The following is a 21,206-nucleotide window of genomic DNA, read 5'->3' as shown; positions in this document are numbered from 1 at the left end:
CCTCTCTTCCAAGCTATCCAAAGTATGTTTTGTTAATGATATATTGTGACAGCAACATTAATCTGTTGTTAAAGGTGTAGAGTCAAAAGTCCAAAATTAAAATTGCACTGAATCTTGCATAAATCACTTCTCAACCTAATAGGGTTTTAATTAAAGCAGAGTAAATATGGATCAGATGCAAAACTCTCCTGATTTTTAAATTTCCAATAGATCATTTCCAATTACCGCACATCTCATGTTATACGTTAAGAAAATTGACTTTAAAAGCACATAATCCCACTGATGCAAAGAATATGCCACTTTCTCACTGCAGGCATTTGCCTTTCAGACAGGCTAACTTAAACACTGCTGTGTATAGAACTCTGTTTGTGTCTGTGAGAAAATGTCTGTGCTATATTTGTCTTGTCAATACTCCAATTTCTTAGTTTGAAGAAAGCAAAAAAAGATCAACACATTTTATACATTATGAACACTCCAAAAATGATTTTTCCATATTAAATACAAGTGTTAGACAAGCTTAAGGTTTTAAACAGTGCTCGTCACAACTTATACAATACTCTCGTGCTAAATCAATGCAAAGCTGTCCTCCTCGCTCATGTCTGGCAGTAAGGGTCCCATTCAGCTCCATGCTAATGAAATTGATTGTCCCACAAGATGGAACTCCGTTTTGTCCTAACTGGTTCTTAGATTTACTAGGGAGGCTTCTATCAGGGAAAACTCTGCAGTATGTTTCTATATTTAGCTTCCTGTCCCATAAAATAGACATAATTTTTAAACGAACTTTCTGTTATATGATGGGCTTACTTTATTGCTGATGCAGGTGAATACTGCTATAGTCAGTACCATGTCACTGAAGACTCTGATACTGAGGAGACACTTCACCAGGTCTCATATGGAGCTGGTCAGAATGCCTATATTCCCACTTGCCTTTTCAACTGTACCTTCAGGAATTTTAACACAGGCCAGGGTGCCAAAGTCAAGCCTCCCATTGCAACTAATAGTCAAATCAATGATTGTGCTGATAGGATTTTTTACAGGCATTTCTCCAGCTTACAGTGCCTGAAGCCAAATACACACACTTGAAACAAGATACTCAATTCCTGCTTCTAATGCATATAAAAAGAAACAAGTGAAGCCCCAGGTTTGCACTTATTCTTTCTTCTCCTTACAATTTAAATGGTATGGTTAAGCTTTCTGTTTCCCTTGGTACCATTCAGAAGCAGGCTTTGAAACCCTGTGACACTTGATGCTGGCAAGTAAACAACCTCATAAATCCCCATATTCCAGACAGATTTACTGGCCCTTTCATGGAACGTCCCCTGAACCCCTCCACCCCTCCAGTTCATGGTACATTTCCAACATAAAAGCAGGATGCTTTTGTTATTAAAAATATTTTAGTTACAGGAGGTCTTTACAATAGCTTTGGCACATCCTGTACATTCTCCAATAATCACATAAGGAAAACTTTTTTTGGCTCAGGGTCATTTTCATGTCCTTTATCATCAACGTACTTTGTCTGCTCTTCCTTTTTTTAAGGCTCCCCTGTTTAGTGCATTCAGCTGAGCTTGCAAGTTATCCAGCTAACGAAGAGAAGCTTTCCTTATTAAATTTTCCAAATGGGCTGGAACTTCTGCAAGAAGAGTCCCTTCTGAACTATTGCCTTTGCTTCCAGTTCAAATTGAACAACAAAACACAGATCAGTATTCAGAATGAAGTAGAAAACAATTTCAAAAACTTAACCAAATTCTCTGGGGCTCTTACTTAATATGTAATTAGAGTTTGGCTGAAGTCTAGGCGTCCTTCTTTTTTCAGCCAAACTGTTTCTCTCTCTTGGGCTTTTCCTTGGCTAGCTCTGCGACCTCACCTTTAATGTGCTGTTCAACATTCGAATTTTGTGGAGTTTCTCATTAATGGAGGGGTTTTTGCTGCGTTTGATAAATGACTTCCTAAGTTCTTTCTTTGTTGACAGCCGACGATCACCAATGGGAGACAGGCTTGCTTGTTCTAATGACTTGTAAAGTCGCTCCATCTCATCATCATCACATTTTTCCTGATCTGCAAAGAAAAGAATAAATTGGGTATGAGAATGTGAATGTGGAAGCAGATAGCAGAAATGTTAAGTTCAGCTATCAGAAAGGCTCTTAGCCAAGTTAAAAATAATGGTATTGGTGTTAAAATCAAGGGCAATTTTTAGGGTAATTTATAGGGTAATAACACATATGAGAAAGACATACTACCAAACTCAAATGTTTTAAGAATCAGGTCGTGATCCAAACAAATACAAGCATGTATTTCCACTGATTGAGTGCTGCTTTAATGCTCTGAATATATCACAGACTTTGAAAGCGTCAGTAATGCTACGTTTGAATGAAAACAACTTTGATAACATCTACACCCATTCACCCTTCCCTACATGCTGCACAGAGTGAATTACATTTCTGCCTGGCAACTCACAGGTCAAATTCTATTTGGCATACTGATTCATTGCCAGGTTTTGGTAATTATTGAAACCAGAGTTTAAAAAAATTGAGCAATAAAATGAAACATAGGAACATTTCAAGGGCCCCAAGAGAAGATCCCTAGAAAACAGATTAAAGCAGGAGCCTTTTGGGCAGCTGATGCCTAACCCCTAAGTTTCACAGATTGCAGCACAGAATTTACTTGTGATGCCCCTCAACAAAGCCTTGATTATCTCCACCTTAATTATTCTGATGGCTCCCAAGCTGCAGCACCATTTTCCATGACAGAAAGGAAAATCTAGTAAACAGCTGAGAATGAAATAACATAAAATAAGATAAAAATTGAATCAAAGGCATTTTTCAGAATAAAACAACTTAAAAATGAGCAGTCAGAAACTAAAAATGTACCAGGCATATATAGGGGTGTTTGGGCAGAAGGCCATTTTCAGCAACAGACTGCACAACTCGCTGCTTGTCCCTCAGTCCACACTGCAAGCTTTTCTACTTCAGTGGTAGCTAAAGGAAAATCTTAAGTTATTGGTGTTTTCAGGGTGCTAATAAGTCCCTCAAGATCCACTGGGATAACATTTGGTTTTATTTCACTGGGGATGGTGGTGGCGGTTTCTCTCGACTGCAGTCCTCCATGTGCCAGTCAAACTGGCTGGACACTTTTTTCTTTGAATGAAAAGTTAAACATTGACTTTTCTAAATCATCTTCAGTCAGCAAACATTTTCTGAACAAAAGGAATAAGTCTTTTTGCTCACTCATGCCACAGCAAAAAGACTTCTCCAACATGTCAGCACATTTAAGAGGCTGCTCCTTATCTTTTCCATGTTTTAAAAACTACAGCATCCTCCTACACCCTTGTTCTTTCTAAATATTTATGTTACAACAAAGGTTTGTGATATGCTACAAATATTTGCCTTCACTGTGTTGCTGGCCTTTTTTTTCACTACTTTGTGATTATAAAAAGCCTGTTGTAACTTGACAAGAACTAAATATAGCTTCCAACATTGGTACAGTGTATAGCTTCCAACATCGGTACAGTGTTGGGGGAGGAAAAGCAGAACTGTTGTATATTTACCAAGCTGCAGGAAATAGGAAAAAAATGCAAGCGTAAGGCAAAATACACGGCAGTAGTATGCCATGAGGCTCGTAATTATAACTAGCTTCCTGCCTACTTTCTTGGGATGAAGCAGCTGTTTGTTTCATTAGCCTGCTCCTGCACAGAACTGGCTCAGCTCTACTGTAGTCATCACCCATCAGGACTGTACACAGTATCGCTTTGAGAGATAAATTGACCTTTATCAGATATCCAGGAAAGAGTATATAAGCAGCAAAAAAAATTTGCATTGATTCTGTCCAGCAACTTTAAAAAATAGTCGAGCCACGGGCAACATAAGGTCCCTGCTCCAGATATTTTTTGATGCTAACTCATGATGCTCCTCAGTGTCCTAAAAGGGTTAAAAAGCAGCTAGCATGAGAAAACACCTTCACTGAACACTCTTCTTCTATGCATCTGTGCACTTGTGGGTGAAGGTAAGGACAGTAATACTCAACACAGAAAACGATGGAAGCAAAGTCACAAAAGCCCAGCAAAAGGCTCCCAGAAGATGCACTTGACCCGCAGCATGCACTCGGCTCCTGCATTCTTTCAAGACTGCAACCATAAACTCCTCTCTCATTTCTTATTCTTCCACCACTCCCATGCCCAAAAGATTGATCAGGGTCAGGTAATTCCAGGGGGAAGGGAAAGTGCCAGATTCTTCAGGTCGGGTGGATAAAGGGTGTGACAGTAAAACAGCTAAACGGAATTTCAGGAAACAGTTGGAAAACAAGGGTGAGTGAAAACTACAGGCTGTGTAGAGCCCGGCATCAGTTATACAGTACTTTTGCCTCCATCTTTGTTTACATTGATGAGCAGTGAACTTCTCCCACAGCAGTTAAAAAATAACAAAACAGTATCTTAATATTGTGCTTTTGTATAGAAGCAGATACTGTTGCTACTGACAAAGAGTATGCCTGCCAATAAACCTCTATAAATTGAGGCCAGACTGTCTGATACCTATCTGGACTTTCACCTTCAATGTCCTGAGTTCCCCTGAGCCAAGCTCAGAAAGCAAAAGCCCATACTTTGCGTGCAGGTTTGAAGCTGCCACTGAACACACTAGATTGATGCTGTGAATCTGAAAGGGGTAGAGGTAATGGAGGAAGAGGAGAGGTATTATGTCTAGCAATAAATTAACAAGCCCAATAAAATGATTTGTGATAAGAAAATATATTTCTCCTCACTCACACAATGGTGCATTACAGTATTTCACAAACCTCTTAATGCCACAAAAGTAAACAAAGAAAGCACTACGTTTCCCCCACAAAACACCTGAGAGAAAATTAAGGTTGAATAATAGAGATAAAGCAAAGTGACTCAAGGCTTAACCACAGACTGGACTTTTTCTTCAGATTCAAACATTCACAGTGCATTTTCCCAGAACTTGGTATTCCTTAATTCCCTTGCACCTGGAGTCAGAGCACTGACCTGCAGATGAGCAAGTATCTAACAGAAGCACAGGCATTCACCAGTTCTGTATTCTTGAGCGTCAGCGATTTGGATTCCTCCTATGAAACCTCAGCTGTCTAGACTATACTACTGAATTGTTACAAAATATTTGCTTTCCATCACAAAGTAAAAAATTATGCAAAACCACATAGTACACAAGCGGAGGCCCTGGTGTAAAAATGAACAGATTGTCTGTGTCAGCCTCCTAAAGATAAATATACCACCCCTACTCTGAGCTTTGTTAACCTCTGAAGGTTTATAATGACGGATATATTCCGCTGGCAAAAATTCTTAATAACATGGACAGGTTGGGCCCCACTAGCACTGCTCTGGAGTGAGTCTTTCCAGCTGGGTCACACAGCTAACATCAGGCACATTCCAAATCACTTCAAAATATAATATTGCAAGTTATCTCTTCCACCAGTACTCTTGAAGCTAAGCACTTTCTGTCTCAGGCATGCAAACTGAAATGCCACTACAGCACTTCTTTATCTCATCCTATTTTAAAGATAAAATACACTCATTTTTCTCTCAGGACCTACTGAGGGATTAGTAGTAAGGAACAAACAGCAACAGTTCAAGGATATTACATATTGTGTGCATTTATGAGCGCGTACATGCACACAGCAGAACATGTGTATTGTGCACTTTTCCCTTCCTTTGGCAGTATAAACGATAAGCCCTTCTGTTGAATCATGCCACTGGAAGGATCAGTCTTCCTGGGATCCTGCACCATGCCCTTCACTCACAAGCCTCACAGCCTGCTAAAGCTTCACAGCACTCCTGGAAAAATTCTGTAGTATTGCATAGGTCTTTTAACTTGGTCAGACTCTGCAGTGGGGAAAGCGGAAGAGAGCCAGCGGTGACCTGAGAAAAAGGGAACTTCTGCCCTGAGATATTTTAACATTCAAGAGAAAGAGACCTTCTAAGTCGGGGTGAGGAAAATAAAGTAATATTTCAGGCAAGTCAGAGCTTCTGATAAATTCTGTTTCACGAGAGGTAAAACACAACTTTGTGGCTTGATGCCACTTATCTGGAATTTCCCTCTAAACAGGAGATATCACAGACCAGAGCAAGCCGCCAGAGGTTCAACATGCCAGCTCTTCACCTCTTCAATTTTCAGCTTCCACCTTCCTGTTGGCCAACTTGCCACAGGTGGGAGACATTAAGGTATTGAGACCCCCCACCTTGGAGCAGCAATACAGGAGCCTGCCTCAAATCTCAACTTTAATGCTCCTTATGCTTGCAAAAGTGAAATTATCCAGAACTTTTCAAAAAGCAGCTGTGAAAAATCAAGCTGATTGTTTCCCTGAGGTAAAGATATATAAATCGGCAATGTTTGGCAGAAAGAGCATTTTGCATTGAAAACCACCTCCAACAGAACATATCTCACTAAATGTAAGCTGAACTATAAATACTTGTTCTCCTATTCTCTGAGATCTCACAGCTCTCCAGCTGTGTATTAATCTCAGGAAAAAAAAAAAAATCTGCATCTTCCTCCTGCCTTTCCTACTCTTATGAGCTTCTTGTAGCTGTGCCAGCACCTCTGATTCTGCCAAAACTATTGATGCCAATGGGACAATATATACAGCCAGGCTGGGGAGAACACAGGAAAAAAAATCATAAACCGCTTTTGTCCTTACCTACCTACCCACCCCCACCCCCCCCATCCATTCTCCATAGCGGTAGTAGACTTTTCAATGGGAATATGATGACACCTTGGGGAAATCCCATTTTCCACATAACTACAGAACAGAAAATACAGGAAATATTTGAATTAGGAGGGCATAGCTTAGGCAAACTCCTCACTGGCAAATGCAGAACTAAAAATAGGAGAGAGTGGGAGAAAATAACAGGAAAACTATATTATCACCAACAATTAGACGCTCTTGACTCTAACATTATAGTGGACTCAGCAGTAAGAGGTGGCATTTTAACAGACTGTGACTGAACTGGAAACAATACAAATAAATATCTCTTTTTCAGAGAGTGCGGAAAATCTTAACACCATAGTTTTCTGTGATTTCTAAAGCCTTTTTGATGAGAAACAAAATAATAATTCAAACAGTTGTTTCTTTACACAGTTGTTCTCACCATAGGCATACTTCTTGGCTAGTCTTAGCCACGATCTAGCTATTTTCTGTAACTTTTGCAGAAGGAACAAAGGGGCCAGAGCACACCAGAGGATCTGTTCTGACTATTACTGGCACAGGCAGACTCCAGAGGGGAAGAGGATGTCAGTTCTGAGAAAAGAAGGAATCGAATGCATCCAGCTCCTACTTAACCAACTCCTTCCCACAAAACCAACCCTGATAAAATTCAAGTGGTATTTGAAAATCTTTCCAGGTTTTTCGAAATATCAGCATACACCAGATCTTCTACTGGCTACTGTGAGCTAAGGTAAAGTAAATAAACCCGAAGTGGTACCATAAGAATTCCTTGCCAAGACACATTAACTTCACATGATCATAAAACCCTCAGAAAAATGTAAGGAAGAAGGATGTTATTGCTATAGTAGAAGATCCCGAAATAAATACAAAAACACATTCCTGTTCTCTCATAGTAACCTCTCCGTTTGTGCGGCTTCCTTTATTATCATAGTTTTTGATGATGATGGTGGTGTGTCACAGTCAGATACTTTTTGTTCCAGTGGTTGCCAGAAGAAATACAAAGGATGGAGTTTGGCTGCAGAGCGTGTCTAGCCATCCCGGGCAGGGCAAGGCCAGCTTCTGGATACAGAGCACGTAGTCAGATTGTTGTTTGTATTCTCAACCCTTTCTAGTTTACCTTTCAGTTTCTTTGTGTCACAGGCAGCTTTGAATCCTTTGTCACTGTGCATGTAGCAAACTGCAACACAGAAGTATTGAATATTCCCACAAAGTAAATGGAAACATAATGCTGATCTCCTTTCAAAGAGAAAACTGTTAAACTCTCCCTTTTTGTACCTTTGTATTACTCTCTGGTATGTAACCTCTCCCCAGTAATCAGCGCTGAGAATGGTCATAACACCACTAAGAGTAACTGGAAAGGTCATTAAAAATACCATATGGCAGAGCTCCTTGCACCAGACACTTACAGTTGCTTAGCAGGTTTAATTACATAAATTTTCACTGAAAGAATAATCCATGATCATTTAGTTGAATCTGTAGTTTGCCTTGCAGAGATTCATCCATTTATCTCTGAAAAACTTTTCATACATTGTTTAGCTCATCGCTGAGGTTTCTTCACTATTTTGTATTTTCATGATAAGTTCCTCCCACAAAGTCACAGCTACTATTTCTTCCTTCTAGGTACCAACTTTTCTCACATTGGCCTCTATTTCTGACTTTTGACAAGAAAAGTACTCTTCAGTTCTTCAAAACTTTCACCTCAGCTCAAGGCTGCTATCAGCTACAACCAAAAATTACTCACAGAGTTTTACAAAGCAGAATGTGCCATAAAGCAGAGTGTGCGACAGGGTTTTTTCTGTCCTCACAAGGAAAAGAAGAGAGCATGGACACACATGAAGGCTCTGGGGGGAGTGGGTTCAAAGACTACACAGTTGGTCTGATAACAGCAGGGCCGGTTTTACACACATGGGACATGGACTTCCAGGACAGATGCCAATGCAAGAGGGACCTGTCTCCTCCTGGACGCAGTATCATCACTTCTGAAACACGACGAGCTGTCAGAAACGCACTATTCAGAAGCATTGTAAAGCAAGTAATATGGATTGTATTGAGGTATGAATTCTCATTTCGCATCAGATAACAAGGGTGTTCTCACTTGTTATTGTAAATCATGAGGGTTTGCAGCTAGCTTTTACCCCACAATTTGAATTCATCTCACAGTATTTGTGCACATCCTTATCAACTAGTTGGACGGGGAAATTCTTGGGGGATAAGCCACAGAACCAGAATTACATCCTTTTTGATAACTTCCGTCTGGAACTGAATTGCTATTTTACATTAATCCTTTTTTTCTACCTCATTCTCGAATTGAAGTAGCTTAACTAATCTCCTTGCAAATTATTTCATTTATTTTTTCAGTGGCCATTGTGGGGGAGGACCCCACATGCCAACACTCTTCATCCCCTCCCCATAATATGCAGACTGATAAAGGAAAGAAAAATGTGTGTATGGTGTACATCTTACCTGCTCAACAATGGGTTATGATGCAGACAGTAACTAGTGAGGTTATACAGTTTCCATAGTGACTGTTTCATTGAAATGATCTATTTCTGGAGTTCCATCAGAGATCATCAGTGTGGTTAGGATGGAAGTGTTCTGCAATCAGGGTTGGCCATCAGCTAAGCAGTGAGCAACAGAAAATTCAATTCCCCAGGAATATTTCTGGGAAAATTAAACTGCCTTGCAAATAGCAGGAATATACCAAAATGTACCTTGATTTACATTTTAATCCCATTTTTATTGGCTAGTATTATTAGGCCTATTGAACTATGCTTTAAAGGATTATGAATGTGTCATGCTAATTCTATGACCATCCATAAAAGTACTTGTCACCCTTACATTTATGATGGAAAGCATTAACCTATGCATTATTGCAGGATTGCTGACAATACCAGAGTAACATATTCTAAGCAAAAGTTTGGATTTCTGAAGAGCAACCACTGAATCTTGCTCAACAGGATCTATAAGACACCATGCCATATATGACCTATACTCCAACAATTCACGTGAATGTACCTAATAATGTTTCCCAAAGGCATTACTTAGTCAAATTTAACCCAGAAGGTGAAATTACAGAAGACAATGCATTTACTACATCTTTGTGACATTCTCATTAGGGACGCCATTTCTGCCAGCCTCAGCCTTTCATTACTTGCAGAGCCAGAGATTATGGGAATTAGATTCCACAGTAACTCTCTCAAAACATCCACTCTTTTCCACCACGTAGAATTAGTACATATGCTCGCTCTCAGTTTTAATTTTTACTAATCTTCATTGCTACAGAAGTCTCTAGCAGAGCAGCCTAGAAGATGGATAATGAAGCTGAGCGCAAAAGACACTGAATTAATTTTCACTTTTGCTAAAATCTGGAGTTCACTCAATTTCCTTTTTTTCTTTTGTAAAATTAGAAAAACATGACAAACTAAAGGGGTGCTAACTGTTGATATTTGTAAAACAATTGGGAGACTGACAATGTAACGGATGTGCCTTATACGATCATTTTTCCATCACTGCCAAGTTCACCTACAGAGAAATACCCTAAGTTCCCAATGAGTCCAGTGCTGTTTCTTTCCATCTTTGCATTACCTTCAGCCTAAGCTTTTGGATGCACTTTTGTTTTGCATTGTACTGAGGCAACACTGATCTTTCAGCAACAAAGTACTCATTTCAAATCTTTATAAGGATTTGGAATCATGGGTAGAGCTGATGCACAAGAACATTTTTGCTTCCTTATGTATTAGCTGTTTAGGCAGCATGCTGAGTATCTTCTCATTTCAGCATATTCAGAGGCCAGAAATGCCTCTTACGCTTCTCAGCTGCTTTTGATGCAGGAAGAAGCAGCTTTGCTCAGAAGGCAAGACACATTGCCTCGCTATGGCAGGAGAGTTATTAACAGTAACAATGACCACATTCTGGAACTATGCCACCTTTTTAATTTAGCAGTACATTTCAGTAGGAGGATACCTATGGAGATTCACATTTGCTTAAGCAAATGGGCTTTCAGATTCAGGATTGCAGTTTTCCCTTGATTACAATGAAGCTCAATGAAACAAATAGGGAATATGTACTGGAACTAAATGCAACTGCTTTTATTTTTAAAATTGGATTGACCTAACCCCACCCCATGTTAACTACTTCCTACATAAGCCATTTTGCTTAGGGTGCCAGTTCTGTCACACACTTTTTTAAAATTTGCATTCAATTCTAATAAAAGACAGCTGCATTGAAATAAAGAAAGCTAATAAAAATACGTCTATATTAGGATGTTATACAGAGGCAATGATCTTAACATATAGGTAAAATTTGAGAAAAGCTGTAAAGATACTTACCAATTAGATACTAGGTTATATATTTAATGTGCAATAAGCCAAATGTTAGTTATAAATGGTGTGCCACTGGAAAACTCCTCAGTGGAGAACATAAAGGAGGGAAGTGGAAAGGAAGTTGAGGAAAACCCCTGAAGTCCCACATTGTATGGCTCTGCAGACAAAAATGTCCTCTCATTAGCTCACCTTTGGCTAGTGATCTCTGTCCTGTTGCATCTGGCACAGCTAGACAATGTGTATCCGGACCTAAAAAAGAGTTTTGGGATCCACCACTGGGTCTGGAAAGCTGGCCTTCCTGGCTTTCTGCTGCATCTCCACAGTCTACTTCTGGTGGCTCATCAGAGTGAATCTGTACGCAGAAAGTTAATGGCTGATCACCCTCTTCTGTGGCAGAGCTGTTAACTAGGTCAAGCCAGGACTGCCTCTCGGAATAAACCACTTTGGATGTCAAGGAAGAAGATGACTCTTGGGAGTTGAAAGTGCTTTCAGGAGAGGAGAGAGAACAAGATGCTTCACTTGACAGAGTCGAGGTGAAAGAAGACTTCTGCTGATCCTGCTTTCCAGAAAACAAAAGGGGGGGGGGGGGGGGGGGGGGGGGAGGAGAAGAAAAAATATTTCCAATTTATTCCTGTTCCTAGGTTCTACATGTTATAGATATGCAGCTGAAATGCTAACTGACCAAAAATTGATGTAATCTGATTACTTATCCATCCAAACAAGCTTGAAGTATGGCAGCCAATCTCCTACAGAGCAGTAACTTTAGAAACTAAGCCACAAGGAAGCCAGAGGTAAAACATAAAAACCTGACAATGCCTAGAAACGAAAGATCAAGGAAAATATTGTGTTCAATGTAGTCTTCCATGCTAGGTCTCACACTCATGTTCACTCTTTATTTTGTCTTCACTTTGTTGGTCTAACCAAGAGTGCAGAAGAGAAACTCTGAATTAGCCATTGAACATGAAGTTGTCTTGAAGCATTCAATAAATACACCAATGCCATAACCACGGGTAGACAGAAATGGGGCCAAGCACTGAAGTACCTTGACCTTCTCAGCACACAAAAGCATTTTACCTGGTCCATTCAAGGGACTAGTCATTCACCAAGGCAAGAAGGCTGATAGGTAATACGATGGCAAGTTAATGGTGGAATGAAAGAACAGTCATGGGGCAGAAGGCAGGAAAAAGGGAATGGTATAAGATTTGTGTTGCTCGTTCACCTGCTAAGATTCATCCTTCAGCCCATGAATCTAGAAAGCAACCCAAATTTCACTAGAAACACATCAGAAATCATTAAGACATCCTAGAGGCCCTCCATACTGTACTTGTCGCCCTGCCTCAACAAGAGCGCATACAGCCAGATTGGTCTCAGGAACTTCTAACAGTCATCAGTATGAGCTAGGAGTCGAATGAGAGAGGGTATGATAGATGCACAATTCCTTGGAAAGAAAGGTTGAGAGAAAGAACAGTTTTGAAAAGTATTTAGCTTCCCAGACAAGCAAATAGGTGCCCAGGTCTTTGTCTACAGTAGGTGTTTACATTGATTGACTTGTACTATTATCTGGTCACCAAAAGCAACTCACACAAGAAGAATTAGCACTAGTCTGCTTCTTAGCCACCAAACACCGCTGAAAGGATGAGCCAAGAGAGTCAAATACACAAGTAATAAATACACAAGTAATACATACACAAATATACATACAAATACCTAGAGAAGGATTAATTGACAGTAATAAAGTAATGGAAGACAAGGGGAGACAAAGCCTTAAGTGAAGTTCTTGGAAACTATTAGAAACCGTGACAAGATCATCATGATATGAAAGCCAGATTTCTCATATCTGCTACTGCAGAAATTTACTCCTCCTACAAATCATCTGCTACTGGCCAATGCCAGAATCAGAATACCAGACTTGATGGACCACAATTCTGGCAAGTTTTTGTTCTCAATACATATGTAGAATAGATCTGTGTAAGGATTAAAACAGATGATAAATAGACTGGAAGTATTGAAAATTGCTGAGAAAGTGTTGCTAGAGAAACCCGGACAAGCTGCAAACACAATAAAGAGACTAGCCTGGAATACTTATTTATAACCTGGTAAACTAGAAATAAGATGTATTTATATAAACCAAACCAAGAGTGACAATATTTTGGATTATGATACATGAATCTCTGCAATTCAGTGTTGCTGTAATGCATACTACTTCCTTTTTACATTAAAAAAAGCAAAGTAATTTGCCTTCCTGTGCTTCTAATCTAGCTGTATCATGTAGCTACAAATAAATTCAGAAGATGAGAAGGACCAATATCACATTGTGGGTCACCATTTGTTTGTAGCACTTTCTTCACTTTCGTAAATTTTCAAAGCCATTCCTCCAAGACTGTCACTATGGGACACTGTGGGACAAGACTTCATTTATATTCCTATTACGTGAAGTACAACATTGTGTTTCAGGAGGATTTTTGGTTTTAAAAAGGAAACCTTCACAAATGCATCCTAAAGCCAAGGACAAGATGTTGTCATAAACTACATGTACGAGTGATAAAACCACCCTTGGGAATACAGGTAACCTGAAGCATTTCATCTAAGAGTTCCTATTGCAAAGACAAATTGTTGAAGCATTTGTACAGCCAAGCAGAACAACTGAACAGTAAAAGCTCTCGCTCACATGGTGTGGATGGTCTAATTTCAGTTGTTCTAAGACAGGAAAGAAAGATGTTAGATCTCACTTCTATTTCTCTGGCATGCATCCATGCAAAAGAAAGTGAAATAAAAACTGTGCCTCACTGAGTGGAATGTATCTTTATTTTCATTTTAATTGTGTGTTAAATAAAAAATTGTGGGTGAGAATAAAGATGACTGCCAGAATACGTTTCTTTTTCTCTACGTATGTGTTATGGTGTTTTTTTTCTTTGGCATGACAAATGTTTACCTAACTTCCTCGAGTCATTCCTTTGGAAGTTTTGCAATCATCCATACAATTATAAGTCTCCATTCGGGGACATTTTAAAAAGCAGATGCTTGAGCCAGCAGATCATAAGGATTCCACTGGAGATCAATGAGTCTCTAGGCATTTTTTAGAGAAAAATTATCACCATGAAACACCTCAACTGCTCTTTTGGGACTGCTGCAATGTATTGTCTCAACATAGCTGCTGGTTTTTGAACTATAAATCCATTCACATGTGGAGAAATTAATACAGATGGTCAGTTTAACTTTTGTCCTACAGATGTTAAAATTTACTTGTTCTTCACTTGCTTTTTTTCTTCCACAGTACCCAAAGCATGCATAAACATAGAAAGCTCATGATCACTACTTTTTTCTTTGTCAAGTTTCAAAATGGTTTGGGTCAGCAGAGAACAGAACAGCAAGTGAAAGCTTTGTGCTAGAAGTACAGCAAAATGTTTGCTGCTCTGACACGTAACAGAGCCTGCACCTGGCTGGCTATTAGTTTCCAGACTAATAGTTTTCAGACTGGAGTTGATCTCAAGAAATTTGGAGACCTTTCTGCTTAAGACAACATTGGTTTGATTTTCCAAAATGTCCATAGCTCCTAATTCCTATTTTGCAAAATCTCTTTGGCACTCGGGAGGAAGAAGTACAACTTTTAAAAAAAGAAAAAATAACAAAAAGAAATGAACCCTAGTCAATGCCTGCAGCATTCTTAATGCTGGGCTGGGTTTCCAGGGTGAGTGTCTCTTCCAGTAGCAATCTGAAAAGATTCAAGCAGGCCTTCCAAAATTGGTGTACCCACAGAGTATCAACACAAATTCATCACATGTTTGGGACCTCATGGCTTGGTTCATAAACTCCACATCAAATAAACAGGCACCAAGCAATGTTTAACCAGCCTTCCCTGAGACAACCAAGAGCTCCACTCCTAGAATTGACTTTCCAGCAGAAGCTGGCTTTCCCAATCCGTCCAGTGGTTTTCTTGCTCCAGTACTTGTCCAGAAGGGAAAAGGGCATTAAGTCAGGTGTTTAAAAGGAGGCTCTGACTTGCAGTCAGTCACAGCTGCATTGGTACCTAACTGTTCCTATCTACCACATAAGCAAGCTGAGCATAGGGCAGACCCGTGGTAGCTGGAGCTTATTCCAGTGTCCAGTTCTGGAGTGAAAAGATGACAAATTTGCTCAGGAGATGCTAATCTTTGTCCATGGAGGAAGGGATTTTAAGCTGGGGATGAGGAGAAGGGAAATCAGCTGAGAGAGGTAAAGGCTGGAGGAAAGATAACCTTTAAGGGAAAGGCTGAGGAAGCAGGACGCCTCCGGCACCTGCACCATTGCCTGCCTCCCACGTGTCCCCTGCTAACACGTGGAAGCCAGCACTCAAGAAGAGCATATGGGAAGAAGACAACCGGAGATCGCCTCTGCAGCAACAGATTGACAAGCAGCAGGAAGCCAGAAAAACAGAAAGCTAAAAAACAGCACCTGTTTAAAACTCATCATCTGGAAAAATGCAGGCATTCACTCAGAGGTGAGCAGATGGAAAAGACATCTACAGCCTCTTAAAGGCAAGCCACTGAGATATAAAATTCAAGATGCTTCATTATCAGCCCTCGGCCCAGAATAACTCTTGGAGATGTATTGTCAAGGTTCCTATTTTCTCTGATATTTATAGTCACTTAGCCACATTTAACTTACAGTTAATACAGGCAATAAGGAATCAAGTTTTACACAGCGGTGAACACCCCCCACCCCCACCCCCCCGAGTGCCAGGTGGATTGTTTTATGGTGATTAACATTATACAACTGTTTCAGGAGAGTAAATAAAGACTGACTTATCTGACTGAAACAGAAAGGGGCAAGTGGGTGACAGTGTGGCATACGCTCCCAACTTTATGTGAGCTAATTAGAGATCGCCACACAGGCAACCCTGTGCGTGACATCTCCTTTTATTATTGCTTGTGACCACACAAGCTTCTCCAGCTCATCCGTATATTTCAAATTTGTCCCTGCTTCACTGCCTCTGTGTCCACCCTAGCTACTGGATGTCATTTCGACGTGCCATACAGGAACCTGTACCACACCAAGGAGGCAACAGACGCTTCCCTTCCATGAGGTGCAATGAGATGATTAAGTACCAAGTATATTACTGCATACCCCTCGCTGTTAACTTTCAGATGGGAAAGGCTTGAACTCAGGATTCCTTATTTCAGCTGCATTACCATCCCAAACCAGATTACTCATTTCTAACCACAGAATTAAGTAACCTTCATATCTTAAAGCACATGTAAGGGGAGATGAGTTCACTGGGAAAAGCAACAATACAGAAACAAGATTAATAGGGAGATAAGTGGCTAATAATTAGGCGAGTCAATTTGATTAGACACATGAGGGTGCATAGTGCTTATTCTAATTTATGAAATGAAGTGAGGCAGCAAGGAATATTCTGGGCAAATATGCTACAGCAAGAGAGAAAAATAGCATAGATTTTGGGAGGATGCCTATTTTCTTTTTTTATAGTCTATTTTTCAGAGGTAGAGGAAGAGAACCAATTTTATCACTCTAAGAAGAAGCCTCTTTCCCTTCACTGCCACAAAAGCCGCTTCAAATTCAGCATTCTTAAGAACAGCTCACTCAAATACATAAATACAAATCTGTTGGATGATGCTACGCTACTGGGGTCACAAAAAGAAAGAAGATTTGGGACTGATTAAATAAAAAAAAAATAGTATGAAAACCTAGGTTATGGCAGTGTGTTAAAAACCTTGTAAAGAAAAGACATAGCATGTGTATGAGGTAGAGTGACACCTTCCTTTCTCCAGCGAGATAAATATGCCTCCATCTGAAGGAGCTGTTCTTTTTCAGTGCGGGGCTCCCAGCAAGTGCAGGCTGCAATAACTGTGTGCTCTGCCACAGGGCAGGGGCAGTTAGTGCATCCTCATTTTACAGGCCATGTTTACACTGGGTAAACATTTCTAGCCACTGTTACAGGTTATTTCTCAAAGGTCCACCACCTCAAGAAAATTTTGTTCCAATTGGCTAGCAACAAGAAACAAGCTAATTACTGCAACACTTACCGAAGGAGGAGGTGGTGGCTGGACTGTGTAGGGGGGAGGTGGCGTGTCTGTTATTTCTGGATCATCATGTTCGCTTTCGCTGTAGCATTCTGAGGCAGACATGGAAAATGAGCAAAAACAAAGTGTTAGAGCAACACTCATTTATTCCTCACAACACTGTGGTAACGAAAGATCACCAAGCAGGTTGTTCTGTGCTGAGGACCATGCTGTAACAAGTCAGTGTCTCCTACAGTGAAAATTAATCCATTTGTGGTAATGCTACACTATTTCATGGCAACATTTTTTCTTTTATATAAGTAAAAAAATTTGCTAATTTGCTATGGCAGGAAACACCAGGTGGCGCTGCTCCAGATAGCTTCGCAAATATGTTTGGGGTGGGGGTTTTTTTCCTCCCTTTGCAGCCTTAAAAGAAAGGCTGCATCATTTGTCACATAAGTTAGGGAAACCTGTTGCAAGTAGTAGATGCTGTCCCTTAATCTCTGTAATCAGTAAGTTTTCCTGGAGCTAGCAACAGCCCTCGGTGTTTGGGCTGCAATTTTGGAGAAAACAGATTTCTTGCATGGTGCTTTGGAAACCACAAAGCAGCCTCATGGGAGTCTTCAGTCACCACACGGTAACTTACATAGGCACGCCACGCGGCATGGCATACCTGCGCAAAGCTAGTACTAAAAGTATGCACAGTACTCTAGGACTATCCACCCCACTCATTTTTTATTTTTTATTTTTAAATAAAAAGCAAACGCAGAGCCTCAGTATCTCTTGACATATGGCAGAGAGGCAGTCCTGTTCTTATTTATTTCAAATACATTTGTAGCTGGTGAAACCATTTTCTCAGAAGCTTTTTAAAAGTGGATTAAATGAAGTGATAATCATTGATAAAATAAAACACAGAAAAGAGGAGGCAGTAAGTTTCTGGTTCCTACTCCCAGGGCCTAGCCGTAACCACTGGGCAAGGTAACTTCCCACTGCTAAATCTCCCAGCCCGCATCAGCCTTTCACATCCAACCTTTACAGGAGCAAGTGCTTGGGTCCTGCCCTGCACCCATCATGCGTGAAGGGTGACAGCGCTCACCCCCACCCAACTGAGCTGGGCACAAGAAAGGTTGCAAAGACATAGTCGGAGCTTAATGAGGACAACATGAGTGAGTGCCAAGTGTCACAAGAGCAGCAGCTGCCCCTGAGGTCTCCCCGGGAGCCAGCACTCTGCGCTGCTTGTGCTGTCCAAGGGCAGCTGGGTCTCTCCAGGGGAAGCAACCCTCCGGCTCTCTCCCCAAGCGGGCGAGGGCTGTTTATAGTCAGGGAGCATTTTGTAAGAGCTGGACTTCAAGAGTTCATGCCTCTAGAAAACAGTGTGTCTCTGGGAAATCACCCGTGATTGTCTCATCTTTTAACTAAATTAATACCTCCACACTGTCTTTTTCTGTATGTCGTTTGGGGGTTTATAATAAACACACTGTGACAGCAACAAAGTTTTAAGAGAAAAATTTTATACGCAATAAAGAGGTTTCTAAGATGTTAACAGAGTGAAACTTGAAGACATTACTTTTTCTCCCCATACTGCTTGCAGAATTATAGGGGTTTTAATAGCATAGCTGCTATTCTGTTACTGGAAATATGTGCTGGCACATCTTAGTATAAAGGACTGAGACTGGCTGCAGTAAGTCCTACCTCAAATACTAAGGCTCTGTTAATGCATTCTTGAATAAATCTTAGTACAGAGCTTATTTTTTCTACAGGTCCCCTTTTAGGTACACAGAAGAATTGAAAAAGAAGTGACAGCTGTTTCTGATACTCTAAATAGGCAAATGGGGTTGTGGGGGTGAGGTTAAAATGCATAGAAAGTACGTCAATACACAAGAACTGCCATAACAAGAACCAAGACCCTCCTGAAGAGATATGGTGTGTGATAGAGTGGAGAACAAGGTCAGCAGGAACAGAAGTGACTGTGGGTAATGAAAGCATTTTTCTGAAACATAGCAATGCCTCTGTAAGGCCACATCCACTCAGGCATGTCAGTGGGGTGCTGAACCCACACTCACAGCGGCTGCTGGGGCACCTGTGACAAAACACACACGGAAAGACGAGGTGGTGTTTGACACCAGAATCAGAGTGCTTTTTCTGAAGGGAAAATGGGCCACCAGTTTTAAAAGCTGAAGAAATCTTGGCAATGTTATGTTTATTGCAGGGTAATTAGATAACCTGCTGCAGAGGTTATTGAGTGGATTATTTTGTATCTTTCTGTCATTTTTTTTTATTAAGATTAGTGGACTAACTCATTTCAAATTGTTTTATAATTCTTGACTCAGCCAACACAACCAATATTACATTTTTTGAGGCTTTAAAAAAAAAAAAAATATGTTTTCCTATATAGAGTTTTGACCATCCTTATCTTCCATCGAACTCCTCCTTTGTGAAAACATGGACAACCTTTGGACACTTCCTCCCCAAGTACAACTACCATGCAGTTCTTGCTACACAACCTAATACTCAATATAGCACTTTATCCTGATTATCTCAGACTGTTTTGATGCAAAACTGGGTTCTAAAAGGACACAGGCATTTTGGAGGAATTTGGAGATATGGGTATTAACAAGTTTCCTGACAAGAAATAAAGAGGAACCATGAACTGAAACCAAAGAAATCTATGAGATCTGCTGAATCTCCAGAATTCAGTGGTATCTATGTTTACCAGCCCGAAAGCTATTTTTAACGGCAGAGTATAAATGGAGCCAGAGTATAAACAGAGCCAGATCCAACTAATCAATAATGGAATTACATGTCCAAAGCCTGGACAAAAACCACAACCTTGTTCTGGGAAACAGCAGAAGGGATGCAGAGAGGAGCATTTCAATTAGATTAGACAAAACAGGCTGCGTCACCTAAGTGTTCATACTACTACAAATACCAGTTTCTTCTTCATAATGACAGCTCCTTCACAACCTGAGCAGTTCTAAAAAAGGTACTGGGTACCAATACTCTAAAAATGGAGGGTCAAAAGCCCAGAAGATACATACTCCTCAGAATCATAGAATCATTTAGGTTGGAAAAGACCTTCAAGATCATCGAGTTCAACCATGAACCATGCCCACTAAATCATGTCCTGAAGTACCCCGTCCACTCGCTTTTTGAATACCTCCAGGGATGGTGACTCAACCACTTCCCTGGGCAGCCTGTTCCAATGTTTGACAACCCTCTCAATAAAGAAATTTTTCCTAATATCCAACCTAAACCTCCCCTGGTGCAACCTGAGGCCATTTCCTCTGGTCCTATCTCCAGCCACCTGACAGAAGAGACCAGCACCCACCTCACTACAACCCCCTTTCAGGTAGTTGTAGGGAGTGATAAGGTCTCCCCTCAGCCTCCTCTTCTCCAGACTAAACAGCCCCAGCTCCCTCAGCTGCTCCTCTCAAGACTTGTGCTCCAGGCCCCTCACCAACTTGGTTGCCCTTCTCTGGACAAGCTCCAGCACCTCAATGTCTTTCCTGTAGCGAGGGCCCCAAAACTGCACACAGGACTCGAGGTGCGGCCTCACCAGTGCCAAGTACAGGGGAACAATCACCTCCCTGCTCCTGCTGGCCACACTATTTCTGACACAAGCCAGGATGCCGTGTGGCCTTCTTGGCCACCTGGGCACACTGCTGGCTCATATTCAGGTGGCTGTCAACCAGCACACCAGGTCAGAGTCCGTCCCCTGGTTTGCTAACATAATACTACCCACAGCACTTATTCTAAAACAGCTCCCGGCACGTGTCCTCACCAGTAGCTTTTCCAAGCACTCTGACAGGCGAGTTGCTTTGTCCCCTGCCCAGATTTGTGATTCGAGTGCAGGTATCCTACCACCAAAATGATCTATTAGGGCAGTGTGCAAATTAAGACAATAAATAAATTGCTAGGGAGCTTTTAAAGTTCTTGGGCTTGGCTCTGAAGAAAATTGTAGGCTTCAGTACACCGCTACCAAGCCCCCCAACATTGCTGCTGTTGAAATCCACAGGAACAAAAGAGACAATAGGGATGAGTCTATATTGCACAAGATGTTCCCAAGCTAGTGAGCTCCCAGGCATAACTCCTGCAATATACCTTACCAGCTCAAAACCCAGAGTAGCACAGCTGGTTCACTTGGTAGGTTTAGCAAGCCAGCAAACTGCCAGAAAGTAGTTACACACCTCTCGCAAGA

The 21,206-nt window shown here is 40.9% G+C and overlaps 1 protein-coding gene across 4 annotated transcripts in view; it reads right to left on the bottom strand.

Moving 5' to 3' along the window:
- Positions 1 to 21,206, bottom strand: part of IPCEF1 (interaction protein for cytohesin exchange factors 1) — an 88,144-nt gene that overhangs the window by 7,109 nt on the left and 59,829 nt on the right. For all 4 annotated transcript variants that reach the window (XM_049801285.1, XM_049801283.1, XM_049801286.1 and 1 more), the window contains 3 exons: positions 17,033 to 17,121; positions 11,199 to 11,565; positions 1,865 to 2,055 (listed from right to left, as the gene is read on the bottom strand). In XM_049801285.1, coding sequence (XP_049657242.1) covers positions 1,865 to 2,055; positions 11,199 to 11,565; positions 17,033 to 17,121 — 647 coding nt within the window. The remainder of the gene's footprint in view (positions 1 to 1,864; positions 2,056 to 11,198; positions 11,566 to 17,032; positions 17,122 to 21,206) is intronic.

Source organism: Accipiter gentilis, chromosome 5 (assembly GCF_929443795.1).
Source record: "Accipiter gentilis chromosome 5, bAccGen1.1, whole genome shotgun sequence".
NCBI lineage: Eukaryota > Metazoa > Chordata > Aves > Accipitriformes > Accipitridae > Astur > Astur gentilis.
This window is presented reverse-complemented; position numbering and strand designations above follow the sequence as displayed.